The 20114-nt window shown below is 35.2% G+C and overlaps 2 protein-coding genes and 1 pseudogene across 2 annotated transcripts; all 3 read right to left on the bottom strand.

The window, feature by feature from the left end:
* Window positions 1-86: 86 nt before the first annotated feature.
* LOC135738877 (cytochrome P450 2J4-like) lies at window positions 87-7748 on the bottom strand. The gene is made up of 9 exons (XM_065257055.2): window positions 7457-7748; window positions 6553-6709; window positions 6151-6300; window positions 5913-6073; window positions 5652-5828; window positions 5421-5562; window positions 5123-5310; window positions 4835-4976; window positions 87-4668 (listed from the first exon to the last, which is right to left on the bottom strand). Exons 1-9 carry the CDS (start codon window positions 7655-7657, stop codon window positions 4493-4495), a joined length of 1494 nt encoding a protein of 497 aa, XP_065113127.1. The 5' UTR covers window positions 7658-7748; the 3' UTR covers window positions 87-4492.
* A 1699-nt stretch (window positions 7749-9447) lies between these two features.
* Window positions 9448-12179, bottom strand: LOC135738615 (cytochrome P450 2J2-like; annotated as a pseudogene).
* Window positions 12180-14716: 2537 nt separating this feature from the next.
* On the bottom strand, window positions 14717-19541 carry cyp2v1 (cytochrome P450, family 2, subfamily V, polypeptide 1). Its single transcript, XM_065257061.1, has 9 exons — window positions 19161-19541; window positions 18704-18866; window positions 18363-18512; window positions 18053-18213; window positions 17762-17938; window positions 17505-17646; window positions 16908-17095; window positions 15808-15949; window positions 14717-15694 (listed from the first exon to the last, which is right to left on the bottom strand). The coding sequence occupies exons 1-9, from the start codon at window positions 19365-19367 to the stop codon at window positions 15519-15521; spliced, it is 1506 nt and encodes a 501-aa protein (XP_065113133.1). The 5' UTR covers window positions 19368-19541; the 3' UTR covers window positions 14717-15518.
* Window positions 19542-20114: the final 573 nt, after the last annotated feature.

Raw genomic sequence — 20114 nt, forward strand, 5'->3', positions numbered from 1 at the left:
TGGGGGGGTGACTTTAATAGTGTGTTTGATGAGGACTTAGATCGTTGGCCATCAAGAAACAGAGACACTCACAGTTTAATTAAAGATGTATGTACCCGAGTAGGCTTAATTGATATTTGGCGACTTAGAAATCCAGATAAAAGAATGTACACATGGAACAATAAGGATTATTCACAACAGTCACGCATAGATTTTTTCTTAATATCTGATGATTTAGAAAAGTTTGTCCAATTAATTTCTATAGACCCATCTGTTTTGACTGACCATAAGGCTATAAACATTTCCATTAATTCACGTGATTCTGCTGAATCTAAATTCAAAAAAGGTTACTGGAAACTGAATAAAAAATTATTAGATGATGATCATTTTAAAAGAATGGTAACAAAGCTAATTGACAAACACTGGTCTCAGGCTAAATTAAACAAGGTTTACGGTGTGCAATGGGAGGTAATGAAATATGAAATCAGAAAGTTGGCTATTTCATTAGGGAAATCGATTGCCTTGACTAAAAGATATAAAGAAAATGAAGTTATAAAAGAAATAATGCACTTATCTAGTAAAGGTACTTTAAATGTTCATGAATTAACAGATTTATCATCATTACAAGTTCAATTGGATACAATTTATGAAGAAAAGGCAGAAGGTGCATTTATTAGATCAAGGTATAAGTGGATAGAACAAGGAGAAAAAAACACTAAGTATTTTTTTAATTTGGAAAAAAGAAATGGTGAAATGAATTCTATTAGTAAATTATTAATTAATAATGCAGTGGAAGAAGATTCAAAAAAGATATCACAGTTTGTTACTCAGTTTTATAAGGATCTGTATACTTCCAATGTAGTACCTTCTGATCTAAATAGCTTTCTGAATAATTTGGTAGATAAATCTAAAGTTATTAGTGATGATTTTAAGCACTTTTGTGATGAAGAAATAGTGCTTGATGAAATTAAAGAATGTATTGGAAATCTTAAAGACAATCGATCTCCAGGCAATGACGGTTTTATTTCTGAATTTTATAAGGTCTTTCAAAATGAATTAGCCCCATTTTTGTTGGATGTATATAAGGAATCTATAGAAAAAGGAGAATTGCCCACTTCTTTAAAACAAGGTGTCATTACCCTAATCCCAAAGCCAAACAAAAATCATTTTCATTTAGAGAACTGGAGACCCATTAGTTTATTAAATAATGATGCAAAATTGTTTGCCTTAATATTTGCCAAGAGAATGAAGAAAGGATTAAAAGATATTATAGATGAGGAACAGACTGGATTTATACAAGGAAGACACATTAGTAATAACATTAGACTGGTTCTGGATATGGTGGACTATAATGAATATATTTTAGATGAAAGTTTTATTTTATTAATCGATTTTCACAAGGCATTTGACACAATAGAGCACAGTTTTTTGTTTAAAGCAATTAATTTTTTTGGATTTGGTAACTATTTCTTAAATTCTATTAAAACTTTATACAAAGGTTGTACCAGTTCTGTTAAATTAGCAAATGGGACATCTGGAAGATTTGAAATGGGTAGAGGAATAAGGCAAGGATGTCCGATTTCTCCTTTTTTATTTTTGTTGGCAATGCAGATAATGTCTCTTCATATTAAAAAAGGAAATTTTCAGGGTATTACAGCTTTAGGGAAAGAATTTCGGTTGTGTCAGTTTGCAGACGACACCACTTTGTTTTTAAAAGACAGAAATGAAATCTTTAAGGCAGTGAATTGTATGAAAGAATTCTCCATTGCATCTGGGCTAAGAATGAATGTGAATAAATCAGTTTTGTTTCCTTTGAAAGAATGTTCGGTAAACCAAATATGTAATATTCCAGTGGAAAATCAAGTAGTGTATCTTGGAGTGGTGATTTGTAAAGATGAACATTTACGGAATAATTTAAATTTTAACCCAATTATTGATAAAATTAGTAAGAGGTTTAATATTTGGTTGCAAAGGGACTTGTCAATTCAGGGACGGGTATTATTGTCAAAAGCTGAAGGGGTTTCTAGGTCAGTGTATACGTCTTTATCATTGGATGTTCCTCCCAAAGTCACAAAAAAATTAGATCAAATGCTTTTTCAATTTATTTGGAGGAATAAACCACACTATCTGAAAAAAGAAATCTTATGTAATTCCAAAGATCACGGTGGCTTAGAAGTACTGAGTTATGACACATTAAACAAGGTATTTAAAATAAATTGGATTATTCAATATCTAAAGAATAAAGATAGTATATGGAATTCGTTTCCAAACTATTTGTTTAAACAAATGGGTGACCTTGCATTTTTATTAAAATGTAATTATTCAATTGAAAAACTACCAGTTAAACTTGCTAATTTTCATAAACAAGCTCTCTTGGCTTGGACTCTGGCCTATGAATACAACTTTTCCCCTAGGAGATTCTACATTTGGAACAATAAAGATATGCTGTATAAAAACAAAACACTTTTCTTTGACCATTGGTATGAAAATAATATTGTACTAGTTAGTCAGTTACTAAATAAAGATGGGAATTTATTAACGTATAAAGAATTTTTGGATAGATTTAAAATACCCATTAAACCCAAGGAATTTGCTGTTGTGATGGATGCGATTCCCCAAAAGGTATTGACTCTTTTTAAAAATGTATCACAAGATGGAGATCCAAACCTTATTGACATAAAGAACAAAATATTTATTGGGGATATAAATATATTGCAAAACAGAATCACAAATAACTATATTAGAAACAAATTTAATAGAATTGTTTATCCTCCAGCTCGTTTTTTTTGGACTTCTGTTTTTGGGAATGTGAATTGGCGGAAAGCTTGGCGAACAGTGGACAAATTTTTTATAAATAATAAAATAAAAGAAGTCTCTTTTAAAATAATGCATAGGATATACCCGGTTAAGCATGTGTTGGAAAGGTTTAAATTGGATATTGATTATTTATGTTGTTTTTGTCAAGGTGAAAAGGAAACCATTTTTCATTTATTTTTTCATTGTATACACACAAAGATGTTTTGGGTTGAATTGGAAAGATTTATTATGAAAAAACTGAACATTGTTTTACAGCTAACTGGACTGGACATATTAATATACTTCAATGATCAAACACTTGATAAAGAAAAGGAATATCTTATTCAGATGTTGATTTTACTGGGGAAATTTCACATTCATAAGGTAAAATGGTCTGACTCCAAACCAAACTTCGTGCACTTTAAAAATGAGCTTAAGAATTACTGTACTATGCTAAAGAACTGTAACAGTAAAAAATCTGACAGAGCTCACATGATTACAAGCAAATATGACATTGCTAGTTGAATGACATCATTTTTTTCCTTCTCTCTCTCTTTGTTAATTTATTTATTTTAAATAACTCTGGCTTGTTGATTTAAAAATTGTATACTTTTGTTTGATTGAATATTTCTCATTGTACTATTGTTGACTGCAAATAATAAAAAAAAAAAATAAAAAAAAAAGAATTTGAGAGGCGGGACTCAAGAAATGCTAATCCAATCATATTAGCAATAAGATTAGAGAGGCGGGACTCAAGAAATGCAAAGCCAATCATATTAGCGATGTGAGTTACGGAGGCGGGCATTGCAGAGAACGAAAGTTGTTAACCGTTTGTGTACCACATAGAGCGTCATTTTTACAGAACGGGATTGCAAAAGATTTCTAGTCTCATTTAAATGATTCCTGAAAAAAAATATAATAAGTAAAAAATAGAAAACACAAGAATAAGAAGGACATTAGTGGTTATATATAAATACAGATTAATTGTTTGGTCGAAATTATTGCTAGGGACAATTCAGTCTTCCCTGAATATTGCTAGGGACATGTCCCTAGCGTCCCACCCTAAATCTACGCCCATGATATACAATCATAAACGTGAAACGGACTTTGGTACTAAAGAGAGAGGTACTAAAGTTTGGACAGAACTACGGGGCGATAAGCTCCCTAGGCTTACATTATTATTTATAAGGCGCCTTTAATAGCTAAACTGTGGGTTTAAATAGAAAACAAATGCTGACACGTTCCAGATAAGCAAAATAACTAAAAATAGTTCTTCTGCCATATCACATGCTGCCAAAGAGGAACGTTTGATCTCCAAGGACCTGTTGTATGACTGGCATAAACCTCAGTTTTCATTGTATTAAAGTGTTCAAATATTTGAAAAATAAGTTATGATGAATTGCAGGATTTGTGTGTGTGTGTGTGTGTGTGTGTGTGTGTGTGTGAGACAAGAGGGTCCGCGGTAAGAAGACAAAATTTGATGCGGTATCTCACACCACTCAGAACTGATATAAAATTATTCTTTTCCATAAACCAGCACATACTTTTTTATATACTTACAGTATTCATATGCATTAGAAGGATGCAAACTGAAATTCACAGTTACTACTGATTCTACAGTGGCCAACTCCTGTTCTACAATTACAAGAACAATTTTATAACTTGTAACTACTTTGTACCATCAGCAATCCATAAACATATCCTTGTGTGTTATTGTTTAGCGTGGCACTGCACATAATTTGTATGGCTGAGGACAGTGAGTGGCTCCAAGTTTAAATTCCAAGCTGGGCTTCACACCTGCTGGTGAAGACAACGTGAAACGCTGAAGCAGAGAGGAGAAAAAGAGAAAGAGTTCCATCCGTGCCAGCTGCTCACCAAGACAAACTCTCTTTCCTAAATAAAAAACATAAAAAGTAAAAAAATATACTGTGACATAACATTATATAACATAGAAAATATACAGTTTTTCCTTTGCACATCTGCAAGGGCCGGTGGTAAAAACATAAGACACTTGCTAATACAATAATTAAACTAAGAAATAAACATAGTTATGCTGTACCTATAGAAAAAGGCAAAAATGCATCTCTTCTCCTGAATTTGCCCTCAGCATCTAGGAAGTGATTTGGGTTAAAAGAATGCGGTGTCTCCCACTCAGATTCATCAAACAGCACCGACGTCAAGTTGCTAGTAACCAGCGTGCCCTATTAAATCAACAAACCCACTTTCTGAACAAGGTTAAACGCTAAAAAAGTGCTAAACATTTGTAGCATTACCATAAAATAAATGCCCTACTTACAAAATCATTTAGGATTTACAATGTTTAAAACAAAGCTTTAACAAGGCCCACCTTTGGAATAGAGTATTTTCCGATCTGGGTAGTTTCCCCAACAACTCGGGCAAGGTTTATTGGAAGTATATTTCCAATTCTTTGGATTTCATGAATGACAGCATTGGTGTAGGGTAGCTTGTCTTTGTCAAATAAAGATGGCTGCCGTTCCCCACCCACAACACGATCAATCTCCTCCTGAACTTTAGCTGAAGATACAAATGCACGAGTTCCTAATGTGTGTATGTTCACAATATTCTAAAAAAAGAGGATATTAGGACTATTGTGGAAAACTATTTCTAATAGCAATCACACTCACCCTGTATCTCAGGATATTTGATCATGCAGAGAAGACCCCAGTATAAGGTGGTGCTGGTGGTCTCAGTTCCTGCCACAAATAGATCCATTGTACAGAAGCACAAGTTCTCTATGTCAAACCCAGCATCTTTGTCGTCTTTCAACTAAACAACATAAAATATTTTTAGCTATACCAATAAAGCTATGCTTACTAGAACACCTTCAGTTACAGACAACCCAGAAATATTCTTACTTTATCCATCTCACTAAGGAAGGAGTCGATGTAGTCTCGAGGATCTGATGGATCATAGTCCACCCTGTGTGTATTCACCTTCTCACGAACAAAGTCAATAACCTCCATCCACAGAGCAATTATTTTCTGGTGTGATCCAGGCAGTCGCTTCATGATCCATGGAAACATGTTATAAAGCTAAAGAAAAGGAGAACTAAGTATAATATAACTTAGTAAAGTATGTTTTTTTCTGTGACTCTATGAAAGAGTTGAAATGTATACTTGAGCACATATGCCGCCCTCAAGATACACAGCCTCACTGATCTTCTTCAACAGAGACTGGAATTCATTGTCGCTGTACTCAAATCGATTACCAAACACAAGGACACAGATCACATTTGACACAGCGTTGTTCAGCAGGACCTGAGGATCAAATGGTCTACCTGGAAACATAAGTAACTGTAGTTAGTTACAATGTACCTCCGACAAACCTCACGTAAAAATAACTATTAATACACACCATGTTCATTTGCAATGGCTTCATTGAAAAAGCGACATTCAAGGTGGATGGATGGTTCAAGGCTTTTCTTTCCCAATCCAAAATTCCTAAGTGTTGAAAGTGCAAATCTTCTCTGTTGCTTCCATTTATAACCACTGGAGGCAACTAAACCTGTTTACATAACACTATTTACAGTTAAATGTCAACATTTCTCATGTCTTTAACAGCATGTGTGAATCTAACAGCAATTTATTAAATCATACAAGGACACAAATGTGGATTTTGATAAACATTTATTAGATTAATTTATGTTATTCTTCATAGTAGTCTTAATCTTAATCATAATGTAAAATAATAGCTGACAATTAACAGTTAAGATAAGAATAAATAATCATCCTGACATTTTAAGATTCCAGCACTCACCTCTGTTTTCAAAGAACTCAAATAAAGGTATAATGGGTCGATCAGCGAGGTTGTCACCTTGTTGTACATACACCTCCTTTACTAGTTTATACCCATTCAACACAACCATTCTTGGACCAATTCTAATGCTGAAGATGTTGCCATATTTTTTTGCAAACTGCAAAATATGGTGTGAAAAAACATGTATTGGAAAGGTTTTAAATACAAAGGACAGATATAGTTTTAATGTAACATAAAATGTGTTATATTTACTGCTTTAATTATAGTAAAGGTATTATTTAGTCCATGGTTAAAGATTCCATGCGTCTCTGCGCAGAACCTTCGACCTATGCCATCAAAGTTTTGCCTTCGAATCCCGCTCGCGGTACTTTGATGTCACATGCTGATCGGTCTGCGCAGAGCCACATGATGTAGATAGAACACGCCTACTAACGTCAGAAATACACCTGTGGCCACATTACGCAAGTATTACCAAAGGGTAATGTGTTGCTTGCCAACCATTCTGCTTCTAAAAAATACATTGCTTGGCGGAATAATATTTTTTTTTTGCTTCTGTGTGTTTATCTTATGAATTTTTGCCAGGTATGGTATGTAATAACGTTTTTTAAAAGCAATATTGTTAAGCAAATTCAAGAAAATTAAGAAAATTCACGGTAAATCACTGCTTTTTGGGCTTTTCGCGTGATTTGATAAATCTTACTACATTATACTAACGATAAAAAAGATTGAAAAGAAAAGATCCTTAACAGTCGCACGTAACATTTTGTCATACTGACAACTTACTTTGGCATCCTTGAAAAAATTATTTTTTAATTGTTAGAAATGAAAGGTATAGTCTGCAGTATCTGCGTTTAACACAGCTAATCAAATAATAATACAACAACTTTATGACTGAAGCTGCTACCTCTGAAAACTGAAGATGGATTCTCGTGTGATCGATATGATGAAGATCTCCAATGATCGGCAAAGACCAGGGTCCTGGAGGAAAGTTTTTCGGAGGTTTATTTCGGATATAATCACTAAATAACAAAAACACACATAAAAATATTAAAATGCACTTGATGTCGATCCACTCGTAAAGCTGTAGCAGATCCATCACAGACATTTCCTTGACTTCTGCGTTGTATTGCCAAAGACTGTTGAAGACTAGAGATAATAACTGACTATAATCAAGAGTATAGAACTCAAGAGACGAAACTCGGATTCTTTTTTGTAATAGCCACTAGGTGGAGCTCCGCAAAAAAAAAGAAAAAAAAAAAAAAAAAAAAAAAGGTGGAGCTCTGCAAGCGGGTCTGCCATTTTGGAGTGAAAATGCCAACGTGTGAGATCGAGGCAGTTTTAGCCTACATTGAGTATTTTCATTTTGTGTAACTTTAAACATTTACTATTACTTAACTAGGTTTGAATAAATCGTAGGTTTTAATCCCCTGGAACACATAATTGAACAATTAAATATTTTCTAGACATAATGGCTTTTTTTGCATGTCCTTAATTTAATTTAATTTAATTTAATTTCATATATTGGTGTTTATAATTTTAATACTTGAACTTAAAATCATTATAATCGAAACATGATTTCTAGAGAGCAAAGATTTGTGAAAAGAAGACACAACCCTACTGAAAAGACCAACACAAGCTGGTTAAAGGTGGCAGTAGCTGGTTTAAGCTGGTCCTCCTAGCCTGGCAAAGCTGGTCAAGCTGGTGGGTCAGCTGGTCATTCAGCCAGACCAGCTAAGTCCAGCTAGAACAGCTAAAAAGTGACCAAAACATAGCTACCCCAGCTTAAAAAGTGACCAAAACATAGCTACCCCAGCTTAAAAAGTGACCAAAACACAGCTAGACCAGCTCGCTACACCAGCAATATCAGCTAAAACCAGCTCACCAGCTTATGCTGGTCTTAGCTGGATTTTTTAGTAGGGAAAGTCTGTAAAACAAACTGTTCAAAGAATTTGATGATCACTAGTCTAGTGATTGTTTTACAACAAAGCAGACAGCAATGGACTGCCGAGTCGCTTTTACTCCAAAATGGCGAAAGCGTAGGATTGCCGCTGAGCGCTGGTGTTGCAATGGAAGGTTATATTAGCTTTCACTTCTTGTCAATATTAGTTCTTTGCTGACGGTTCACTGCTATATTCAACCATAAACGTGAAAGGGACTTTAGTACCAAGAGAAAAGTACTAAAGTGAGGACAGAACTAAAGGGGTGATAAGGTCCCTATAGGCTTACATAATTATTTACATATGGCTTTAATAGCGTTTAAATAGAAAAAAATGCTGACACGTTGAAGACTTAAATAAATTTAATGATGTACATTCCAGATAAGCAAAACAACTGAAAACAGTGCCATAGGCTTCCCTTCACGTGCTGCCAAAGAGGAATGTTTGGCTGATCTCCAATAACCTTTCTGTTGTAGGACTGGCATAACCTCAATATTCATTCTATTAAAGTGTTCTATTTGAAACATAAGTTATGATGAATTGCAGGTACATTTGTGTGTGTGTGTGGGACAAGAAGGTCTGTGGTATCTCAAACCACTTAAAACTGGCATAAATTAATTATTTTTCCGTAAACCAGCACATACTTTTTTATATACTTTTAGTATTCATATGCATTAGAATGATGCAAACTGAAATTCACAGTTACTACTGATTCTACACCTACAGTAGCCGAATTGTAATTCTATAATTACTAAAAAGAAAAATATTATAATTTGTAACTACTTTATACCATTAGGAATCTATGAACATATACTTGTGTGTATTGTTTAGCGTGGCACTGCACATAATTTGTATGGCTGAGGACTTATCTCCAAACCAAATTTCTCCCTAGGGAGATAAATAAAGATACTTTGACTTTGACAGTGAGTGGCTCCAAGTTTAAAATCCAAGCTGGGCCTCACACCTGCAGGTACATAAAAAATACCATTATACAACATAGAAAAAATATAGTTTTTGCTTTGCAAATCTGCAAGGGCCGGTGGTAAAAACACAAGACATACACATACAGACACGCAAGTGCCTACTTGCTAATACAATAATTTAAAACTAAGAAATAAACATAGTTGTGCTGTACCTATAGACCCCTACAGACACAGTTCACTTCACAGGTGGTTCCCACTGGGCATGTCGGGGCCAGAAAAGTCATTACAGCAGATTGAGTTGCGTATTATTCGGTATTGTCAAACATGCATACTTGCGTCGTGGGCTTTGAAAATCGCACCAGGTCTGCCGTTAAGTTTTTCGGGATTCCTGCAGAATCTCAAAAACAAAAAATACAATATCTGTGGATGCAAACAATTAAACCTGCAGACTGGGACAATGCAACGATCAAAGAGGCCTGTGTTTGTAGTGCTCACTTCATTTCAGGTAAGTCATAATTTTTCAGCTCTGTTAGATTAAACTAGAAAGCCTAAATGGTATGAACAGTTTGACTCCATGCTGCGCGCCCACCTGATAGTCATTCAATGTTTACAAACCTTGAAGGGGTATATAGAGAAAGGCAAAAAGGCATCTCTTCTCCTGAATTTGCCCTCAGCATCTAGTGATTTGGGTTAAAAGAGTACGTGTCTCCCACTCAGATTCATCAAACAGCACCGATGTCAAACTGCCAGTCACCATTGTGCCCTGCAGAACCACAACAGACCCGCTTTCTTTACAAGGGTAAGATAGTAAACACCACTGTAGCACATTTCTACTCAAAATTAACACTAATAAACAGTAAGCACAATATTTGTAGCATAGCATTTACCTACATCCTAAAAAATGGTGCTAAATAGCACTAAAAATGGCTAGGAATCACAGGGGAACCATTTTTAGTGATATTTAGCACCAATGTAGAACCATAAGGTGTGCTATAGTCGTGCTTTAGCATCACTTATGGTTCTGCAGAGGTGCTGGAATATAGCGCAAAAAATGCATCCCCTATACTTACAAGCTTTAAGTACTATTTAGCACCATTTTTTAGAGTGTATATAAATACCCCACATATAAAATTATTTAGGTGCAAAGACTTAAAAATTTTTACTTGGCCCACCTTTGGGATAAAGTATTTTCCTATCTGGATACTTTCCACAGCAACTCGAGCAATGTTTAGTGGAACAATGTTTCCAATTCTTTGAATTTCATGAATGACAGCATTGGTGTAGGGCAGCTTGTCTTTGTATGATAAAGATGGCTGCCGTTCTCCACTCACGACATGATCAATCTCCTCCTGAACTTTAGCTGAAAATACAAAGTAGAGAAATTTATTTTTGAGGTCTTATAAGACGACAAAAACACTATTGTGAAAAAAGCTAATTGTTCAGTTATTTCTTATAGTCACTCACCCTGTATCTCAAGATATTTAATCATAAAGAGAAGACCCCAGTATAATAAGGTGGTCTCAGTTCCTGCCACAAACAGATCCAGCGTACAGATGCACAAGTTCTCTACGTCAAAACCAGCAGCTCTGTTCTCCTTAAACTAAACAACATAAAAGAGAAGAACGTCCATGCAATCTATTTATGATCACCAGACCACTTGCCTAAAGGGTCCTTACTTTTTCCATCTCACCAAGAAAGCAGTCAATGTAGTCTTGAAGATCTGATGGATCATAGTCCACCCTGTGTGCAGTTACCCCCTCTCGGACAAAGTCAATTAAGTCTTTCAACAAAACAATTACTTTCTGGTGTGGTCCAGGCAGCGACCTCATGATCCATGGATACATATTAAGAAGCTAAAGAAAGAACAACAAAACATCACAGCTGAGCAAATAAAAACAGCTGAATTAACTTAGTGTAATGTAAACTATTTCAGTATGTTTTTTCTGTCACTGTGAGAAAAGTGAAAATGAATACCTGAGCCCAGATGCCTGCCGTCAGATACACAGCCTCATTGATCTTCAACAACAAAGAGTGGAATTCATTGTCGCTGTACTCAAATTGATTACCAAACATAAGGAAACAAATCACGTTTGACACAGCGTTGTTCAGCAGGACCTGAGGATCAAATGGTCTACCTGGAAACATTACAGTGATAGCTGTACAGTGCTGTGCTTCTGACTCCAAATGCTTTTAATTTGGTACCTTAATGGCCACATAAAGAGAACCGTTATAATGCACCATGGTCATTTGAAATGGCCTCATTCAGAGAGCGACATTCAAGATGGATGGATGGTTCAAGGCTTTTCTTTCCCAAACCAAAATTCCTGAGTGTTGAAAGTGCAAATCTTCTCTGTTGCTTCAATTTATAGCCACTGGAGCCAATCAAACCCGTGCACATAACACTTAAATCAAACGATGACACAAAAACATTTCTCATTTCTCTCTGACAGCAAAAGCTATGGAGTCAAGGCTACTTGTAATCCATAAGGAAAATAAACAGATTAAACAAATGCGAGAACAAGCCTAGCATTTAAATATTCTGGCTTACCGCTGTTTTTAATAAAGTAAAATAAAGGTAGATGGGGTCGATCAGCGAATCGTCCCCTTGTTGTACATACACCTCCTTTACTAGTTTATACCCGTGCAACACAACAATTCTTGGACCAAGAATTCTAATGCTGAAGATTTTGCCATATTTTTCTGCAAACTGCAAAGTATTGATTATAAACATGACTTTTGATAAAATTGTATTACTTTGGACAGAATAGGAAATAATTCACTTAAAATGTGCTATGTGGTACATCAACTGGTCTGATAAAGTAGGAGAGACTGGGGTCAATTGTACAGTTTTACAGGGTTGAAATACAGTAGTCACCTTTTGATACAAAGAAACAAATATAGGTGCTTAATTAGGTTATTAATACAATTGATATGTTTATTGAAACATATAAATTATTTATTGAAAAGTGGAGTTGCAGCCCTCAATTGATGTTTATGTTGTCATTTTGTGTATTGGCCACCAGTTGTATGATTGCAGTACCAGTTTTAGCCACAAGTTTTGTGATTGCAATACCAGTTTTGGCCACAATCCTACATACTGTTCCTTTAAATGAAATGGTACAAGATAGACATAACAGAATAACTCAGTGAGATCTTGTGGAGATAATATTTATTACGGTATTTTGATAAGACTTAAAAGCTTAAATTTAGTGAAATGTTCATTTTCAAACAAAAAGTATGTCAACACCCACAAACAACGTGCTTGTTGATTTTTTTTTTTTACCAATAACCTATAGATAAAATGTATGCAAGTTAAAATTTGCAGTCATCTAAACATTAGACAGCAGAAGAAAAATATTGTACATTCAAAATGTAAGTTTCATACATGAAAATTAGCATTTTGTTTAAAACTTCTGCTGAGGTTTTTATTTGCTTTGTTGAAAAGCGTAGCGGTTACATTAAAAAAACTGGGTTATCCATCACCAGAGATCGTCTGATAACACGAAATCTCCCACCGTCTACCTTGGGAAGTGGGGAATGAGGGGAGTCATTTTTGCAGGGGTTTTACCTCACCACACCCCAACAGACCGATAGTGCGACAATCCTGTTAAAGGAATATTCCATTTTCTGAAAAGAAAAATCCAGATCATTTACTCACCACCATGTCATCCAAAATGTTGATGTCTTTCTTTGTTCAGTCGAGAAGAAATTATGTTTTTTGAGGAAAACATTGCAGGATTTTTCTCATTTTAATGGACTTTAATAGAGCCCAACATTTAATACTTAACTCAACACTTAACAGTTTTTTCAACGGAGTTTCAAAGGTCTATAAACGATCCCAAACGAGGCATTAGGGTCTTATCTAGAGAAACGATTGTCATTTTTGACAAGAAAAATAAAAAATATGCTCTTTTAAACCACAACTTTTCGTCTAGGTCTGATCCAGCGCAACCTAACGTAAATGCGTAGTGACGTAGGGAGGTCACGTTACATATATAAAACGCACATTTGCGGACCATTGTAAACAATAAACTGACACAAAGACATTAATTAGTATCAGTTGACATACAACAACGTAGGAACGGTCCTCTTTCAACACATTTGTAAACACTGGGGCAGAGTTTCGCGTTCGTCTTCTGTGACCTCTTGACGTCATGACGTATTGCGTGGGGTCACATCACGCATCACAACCTGATCTAGACGAGAAGTTGTGGTTTAAAAGTGGATATTTTTTATTTTTCTTATCAAAAATGACAATCGTTTCGCTATATAAGACACTTATGCCTCGTTTGGGATCGTTTATAGTCCTTTGAAACTCCTTTGAAAGAAACTGTTAAGTGTTGAGTTAAGTATTAAATGTTGGGCTCTATTAAAGTCCATTAAAATGAGAAAAATCCTGCAATGTTTTCCTCAAAAAACATAATTTCTTCTCGACTGAACAAAGAAAGACATCAACGTTTTGGATGACATGGTGGCGAGTAAATTATCTGGATTTTTCTTTAAAGAAAATGGAATATTCCTTTAAGGTTAGCTAATGATGTAGAATTTTCAACGAGGGAGTGGCATGATGGGCGGTTTTTAAATTAAGGGGCGTGGCATTTTAGGCACTTAGCCATCGGCACATTCCACTAAACTATCACTCAGGGTGACGTTTGGGTGTGGAGGCCCACTGCTCTGCACATTTTGGATCTCTTTCTTATCTTTCTTATGGTCTCAGTTCAGTTCATGGAGATTTCTGCTAATGAGCTGATGATTTGAATCGGGTGTGTTAAATAAAGAAGACAATCGAAATGTGCAGTAGGCCTCCAGATCCAGGAATAATGAGAACCACTAGCATTCAGAGAAAACAGCAGAAATCAACAGGCTATAATGATGCTCATATAAGATAATTTTATTTTTAGTCGAACATAGACATTGGTAGATTAATAGTGATACTTCACATGTGTATTTGACTTGCATGGTTATATGTATGTTCAAGTGATGTGTGTGAATCAAGTTTATATATGTAAACGTGCATGAAGTTTACATGTATATACAAGTTATTCACAAGTTTCTATGTATGCATTACTAACTTAAGATGTATTGGTATGAATTCAACATTAGTGTGCACACGTATTTCATAGGTATTTGCTTAAGCATCCAATAGTATACATGTATGCAAATGTTTATATGCGTGTATGCATGCTTTTATATATGTATTCATAAGCGAAGTATGTTTTACTAGCCCCATGGCCACTCATCGGTTTTTTCTAGGTTTTTTTAAAAACATTGCCTGAGAAATCATCATGGGCTGGGTTCCAAGAGTAATTTTTGCAGTATTGTTTATTGGTAAACACAAAGTAACACAGATTAATCATATGTAACTTTATTTACATCTATTTATTCAGTTTTGCTTTTTTCTTACCCCTTTATCATTTCACTTAAAATAAAAAAATCATATTTTATCTCGCACACAAAATCAGTTACTCCATGTGCAGTTCTTTACTACACCCTCTCATCTAAGCCTTACAAACTGGAAGAGAAGTCACCAGCTGGCACTGGTAAGGACTGTAGCCGCAGTAGTGGAGCCACACCCACAACATTCCTATTTAAACAATCCTGAATCGAGAGAGGTTGGGACTGCCCTTATTAACATACGGACACAGAAATACACAAATAAATAAATGCAGAACTGCATAAATAAATGTAGTATAACACAAACGGTGCAAAAATGATAAAATTAAAAGCTGATACTTTTGACAAAAATATTTTTTAGTTATATCTGTGTTTATATATTTATTTATTTCTGGGTTTAATTATAATTAATACTTTCTGTATTTTTGCATTTATTGATTTAGTTCTTTGTTTAATTCATTACTTATTTTTGCATTTATGTATTCATTTATTTATATATTTACACTCAAGTCATCCTTCATCCTCCATAGCCTGTAGCCATGTCCATCATGCCTGGAATGTTAGATGAGAAAAGGAATGCATGACATTTTCACCTGCTCCCTGAAGGTAACATTTGTTTGTTACAGAGACAATTTTACTTGGACATAAATCAGTACAACATCAGTTTTTTAAAATACAATACGTGCAGTGCAACAAAATTTGTGTAGTCCTACTAACGGGGAATGAAACTTATTTTGAATGGCTTTGGGGAAAGTGTCATTCCAAATTTAAAGTCTAGGCTTATTTGAGTTCCCACTGCAGGAGAGAGACTGAAAGATTGTAAAAGGGACGTGAAGAAGAGAAACAGCTCCGTACGTGCAAGCGTTTCTCCTGGGCATGAGCGTTTTCCTAAGAGGAAAAAACACATTAAAGTTTATATAGCATATACAGTTGCTTGCAAATGAGAAAATAAACAAATGCTTACAATAAAACTCAGAATTATTACATTTTTTAACATGTACCTGCTGAGAAAGGAATAAAAGCCTCAGGTTTTTCAAACCTTCCTTCAGTGTTGAGAAAATTATGGGGGTCAAATAAATTTGGTGACTTCCACATTGTCTCCTCAGAAAGTACTGATGTCAGGTTTGGTATGATTTGTGTACCCTTTGAATAAAAATATTGAATACTGACATTAGACAACCTAAGAAACAACAGACATCAACATTAAGAGATTCCATGCTGCATATTTCATTTAAGAGAAATGGATAGTGGGTTAATGGTATGTTGTCATTTGTTTACCAGGAAAATATAATCTGATTGTAAACAAGGAGCTTAAAGAAACATGCTAACTTTTAGGGACTTTAACTTATTTACCGTATCCCCCAGAGTTAGATAAGTCCATACATATTCTTTCATCTCCATGGGTCCTGTTACTGTCTGACGCACCCACTGCTAGTCTAGCTTAGCACAAAGCCTGGAAGTAAATGGCTCCAGCTAGCATATTGATCCCAATAAGTGACAAAATAACACAAACATTTTCCTAATTATATGTTGTGATTTGAAGCACTGCTACTTAAGCAGAGTTATTTGCTCACAGCACTTGAGAAGCCCCGTGGTGAGGAGCAGAGTTTGCGCAAGTGTCAAAGTAGCAGTGCTTCACCTTCTGAGAATATAGTTCCCAGTATGTATACGGTTAAAAGATGGCTGTGTCTCATATGACCTTGTAATTTGTACACGCTGTGACTATACAAACCACAACATATAAATAGGAAAATATTGATGTTATTTATTGGGAGCAGTATGCTAGCTGGAGCCATTTACTTCCAGTCTTTGTGCTAAGCTAGGCTAGCGTTGGGTGTGTCAGACAAAGTTACGGCACGCATAGAGATGAAAAAGGTATGTATGGACTTATTAAACTCTGGGGGATACGGTGAACAAGGTAAAGTCCCAAAAAGTCGGCGGTTTCCTTTAAGTTGTAATGGTCAATTTGTAGATTTCTGAACCACTTCAAAACAACAAATCTCACTTAACGTTTAAGAATAACTCCTGATCTGGCTGAATAAAACTACCTTGCGTAGAGTTAAATTTCTTAAGTTAAGTTTCCTGAGGTTTTGTGTCTCACCTTTGGAATGAAATATCCCCCTAATACTGTATTCTCATTGGTCATTCTTGGCACACTGAGTGGCACAACATTGCCTTTTCTCTGGACCTCATGAATGACAGCATCAGTGTATGGCATGTTGGCTCTGTCATCTATCCTGGGTCGGCGGGATCGTCCAACTACTTTGTCTATTTCTGCTTGAACCTTTTCTGAATGTGTAAACACAAAACATTATATGTCGGTTTCCCAGACAGGGTTTAGATTAATTCAGGACTATGTCTTAGTTATATAAAGACATTTAGTTTTTAAAAACAAACCTTACAAAAAAAAACTGGTGTAGATCTTGAGACAAAACAGTGGCACTGATATATGTTAAAATACGTCAGTGCAAGATGTTTTTAAATTAAGGCAGCTCAAACATCCATTTTAGTCTTGGATTAGGATAACCCCTGTCTGGGAAACCGCCCCTTAACATACTACTAAATTTGGCTTGTTTAAAAAAGAAACAAATCTACAATCACTATAGTAAAATAACGAAACAAAACACCTACAAAAATCATTATGTAAAACACATAACATATTCATTAGACACATTTAGAAGAATTTGGAAAATATTACCTTGGATTTCTGGGTATTTCATCATATACACAAAAGCCCACAAAAGTGTGGTTGATGTGGTCTCGGTTCCTGCCACAAACAAATCAAGAACGCTGTAATGCAGACCCTCTTCATGAAATCCTGCTTCCAGATCGTCTTTTCTCTATAAACAACACAGAGGCATTATAAACAGCACAGGGAGTCCTCGGAAATGGGAGTTTTATCCTCAGCTTTATTAAAATATATTATTTTTTTGTTAAATGTAAACAAGAAAGTACCTTCTGCATCTCAGTAAGATAGCAATCTATAAAATCTCTGGGTGATGAACTGTCCCAGTCTTCATAATGTTTATCAACCTCTTCTTTAATAAAATCACGAACTTGTTCGAAGCAGGAGAAAAGGTCCTTATGAGGTCCTGGCAGAAGATCCATTATAGCAGGAAAAGCCCCATAAAGCTATAAATGAATAATGGATAAGTAGCTCACATAAAGGGTTTTGCATCTGAACTCCTTATATATTATTATCAGATTTATAATCATCATCAATACTGTTATTCAGTCAGCGACTACCTGTATCCACACTGATGCTTGTAGTTTTAGGGCTTTAGACAACAGACCTAGCATGTTTAGAAACCTCTGGTCCGTGTACTCAAACCTCCTTCCAAACACCATGCAGCAGATGATGTTGGAGACAGCATTATTAATAAAATAATGGGGGTCGAATGGCACCCCTAAGAGGATGTTAAAGTGTAAAATTCCAACTCAGTATGGTCATCCAATAACATGAGGTAACATAAATTTGAAAGTCTTAAAACAAACATAATATGTGGTTCTAACATTAACAAACTTGAAAGCATCAACAAAAAAACAGACAGTGTACCATTGGTATCCATAATTGCCTGGTGCAGGAATTCGTACTCTTCCATGATGCTGGATTCCAAGCTCTTCTTTCCCACACCAAAATATTTGAGAGTACTTTGAGTGAAACGCCTCTGTTGCTTCCAGCTGTAGCCATTATTAAAGGTTACACCTGTTGTCAGACATCACAGTGTAAAGTATCACATAGCAGCTTAATAGGCAGAAAAAATATGTGATTAAAATGTGATTACAGGTGCTAGCAAAAGGCATGCATCTGGATGGTTCTTTAACCCTTAATGTACATGTACATAATAAGCTTTACAGAAGAATAATAGATCTTTTTTCACAAAGATTAATATATACCTTGGCACTTCATTATTCTTTTAAGCACATCATTAGTTGGACGGCCTGTGAAAATGTTTGCTTGATCCATAAGAGCTTCCTTTACCATCCTGTATTTATTCACAACAACAGTGTTCAGACTTCCCAGACGCAGGCTGAAAATATTACCATAATGATCTGACAACTGTAGGGAATAAGTGAGGAGAGAGTTATGTAAAAATGATTAAATAAAATATTAAAGAATTAACATTTACTTTATTATTATTATTATTTATTATTATTTTAGTCAAAAAATGCCAGTATGCCATATATCTAATTTGAATGCTGCTGATTTATTTATTTGGTAACGTTTAGGGAAATATCTTTAGTTATAAACATAACATATCTGCACATGTACAATATACACACATGTATACTGTACATGTGCAGATTTGTTATGTTCATTACAGATGTTATGTTCATAACAACTGTGATTTACCTTCGTCAAGTGAATGTGAGGTTGTTTGGCATCCAGATTAAATAAATTCCCGATAAAGGGGAGAGGTGTCGGTCCAGGTGGATAGTTTCTAGCTTTTGTGTTCCTCAGACGGTCTGCGATCAAAAGAAACAGGAAGAAAAACAACAACAGAGCACCCGTTTCTGTCCACAGTCCTGAAGCAAAAGGCAGCAAGTTTTTCAGGACCATTTTCACGCGATTGTGGTGTAAAATATGCGTTGCAAAACACGTTTACAGTTGCCTTGATTACTTTCGTTTTCTCCAACAAAACAAATGCCAAGCAATAACGCAACGCCTCGCGTCTTTCTCGCGTCGTAGGTCGTAAGCTACTTCTTTCAGACGTTCAAACCATTTGTGCTCACGTGACGTCACCTTCGGTGAAAGTGCCTGCGGTTACGCCCACTGAGTGGCAAAAGACAGATCGGCAGCATTTGTGTACAGTGTGAATTCAGCGAAAACGCGGGAAACGCGTCTAAATGGGAAAAAGCGATTGTGCAATAGACTGTACTAACAGATTAACAAGAATTCGGATCTATAGTTTTACAGACTGCCAAAAAAAAGGAAAGGAGAAGTAAATTGATCGTTCATGCCAACGTCCACAGACCACAGGTGGGTTTACAAGTTGCTGGGTCACTATCAAGCAGAGGTTTTATTTTCTACTTAAATGTATTTGTTCAAGTATTTTTGGAAAAATACAATTCAAAGCATATTATGATAATTTTTACTCTATTACATTTCAAAACATACATTTATGTTTTACATTTAATATTTAAGTACATTAACGTACTTTCACTCAAGTAAAAGTACACAATTTTAATGTAATTAGGTATTAAATAAACTTTAATATGCGATATTAAAGAATTCACAGTATGATTCTATGCTTTAGAATGTAGTGAAGTAAAAATTTTCCCAAAACAAAACAAAACAAAACACCCT

Source organism: Paramisgurnus dabryanus, chromosome 12 (assembly GCF_030506205.2).
Source record: "Paramisgurnus dabryanus chromosome 12, PD_genome_1.1, whole genome shotgun sequence".
Classification (NCBI taxonomy): Eukaryota; Metazoa; Chordata; class Actinopteri; order Cypriniformes; family Cobitidae; genus Paramisgurnus; species Paramisgurnus dabryanus.

Excerpts from the sequence above, each read along its gene's own strand:
- LOC135738877 (XM_065257055.2), bottom strand. The coding sequence starts at position 7,657 with ATGTCTGTGATGGATCTGCTACAGCTTTACGAGTGGATCGACATCAAG. Across the intron at positions 5,829-5,912 it reads AGGGCGGCATATGTGCTCAA|CTTTATAACATGTTTCCATG; the intron begins GTATACATTTCA and ends CCTTTTCTTTAG. Across the intron at positions 5,311-5,420 it reads CAAATATCCTGAGATACAGG|CTAAAGTTCAGGAGGAGATT; the intron begins GTGAGTGTGATT and ends TTGTATCTTCAG.
- cyp2v1 (XM_065257061.1), bottom strand. The coding sequence starts at position 19,367 with ATGGTCCTGAAAAACTTGCTGCCTTTTGCTTCAGGACTGTGGACAGAA. Across the intron at positions 18,867-19,160 it reads CTCACATTCACTTGACGAAG|TTGTCAGATCATTATGGTAA; the intron begins GTAAATCACAGT and ends TATTCCCTACAG. Across the intron at positions 15,950-16,907 it reads GGGGATATTTCATTCCAAAG|GGTACACAAATCATACCAAA; the intron begins GTGAGACACAAA and ends TTTTATTCAAAG.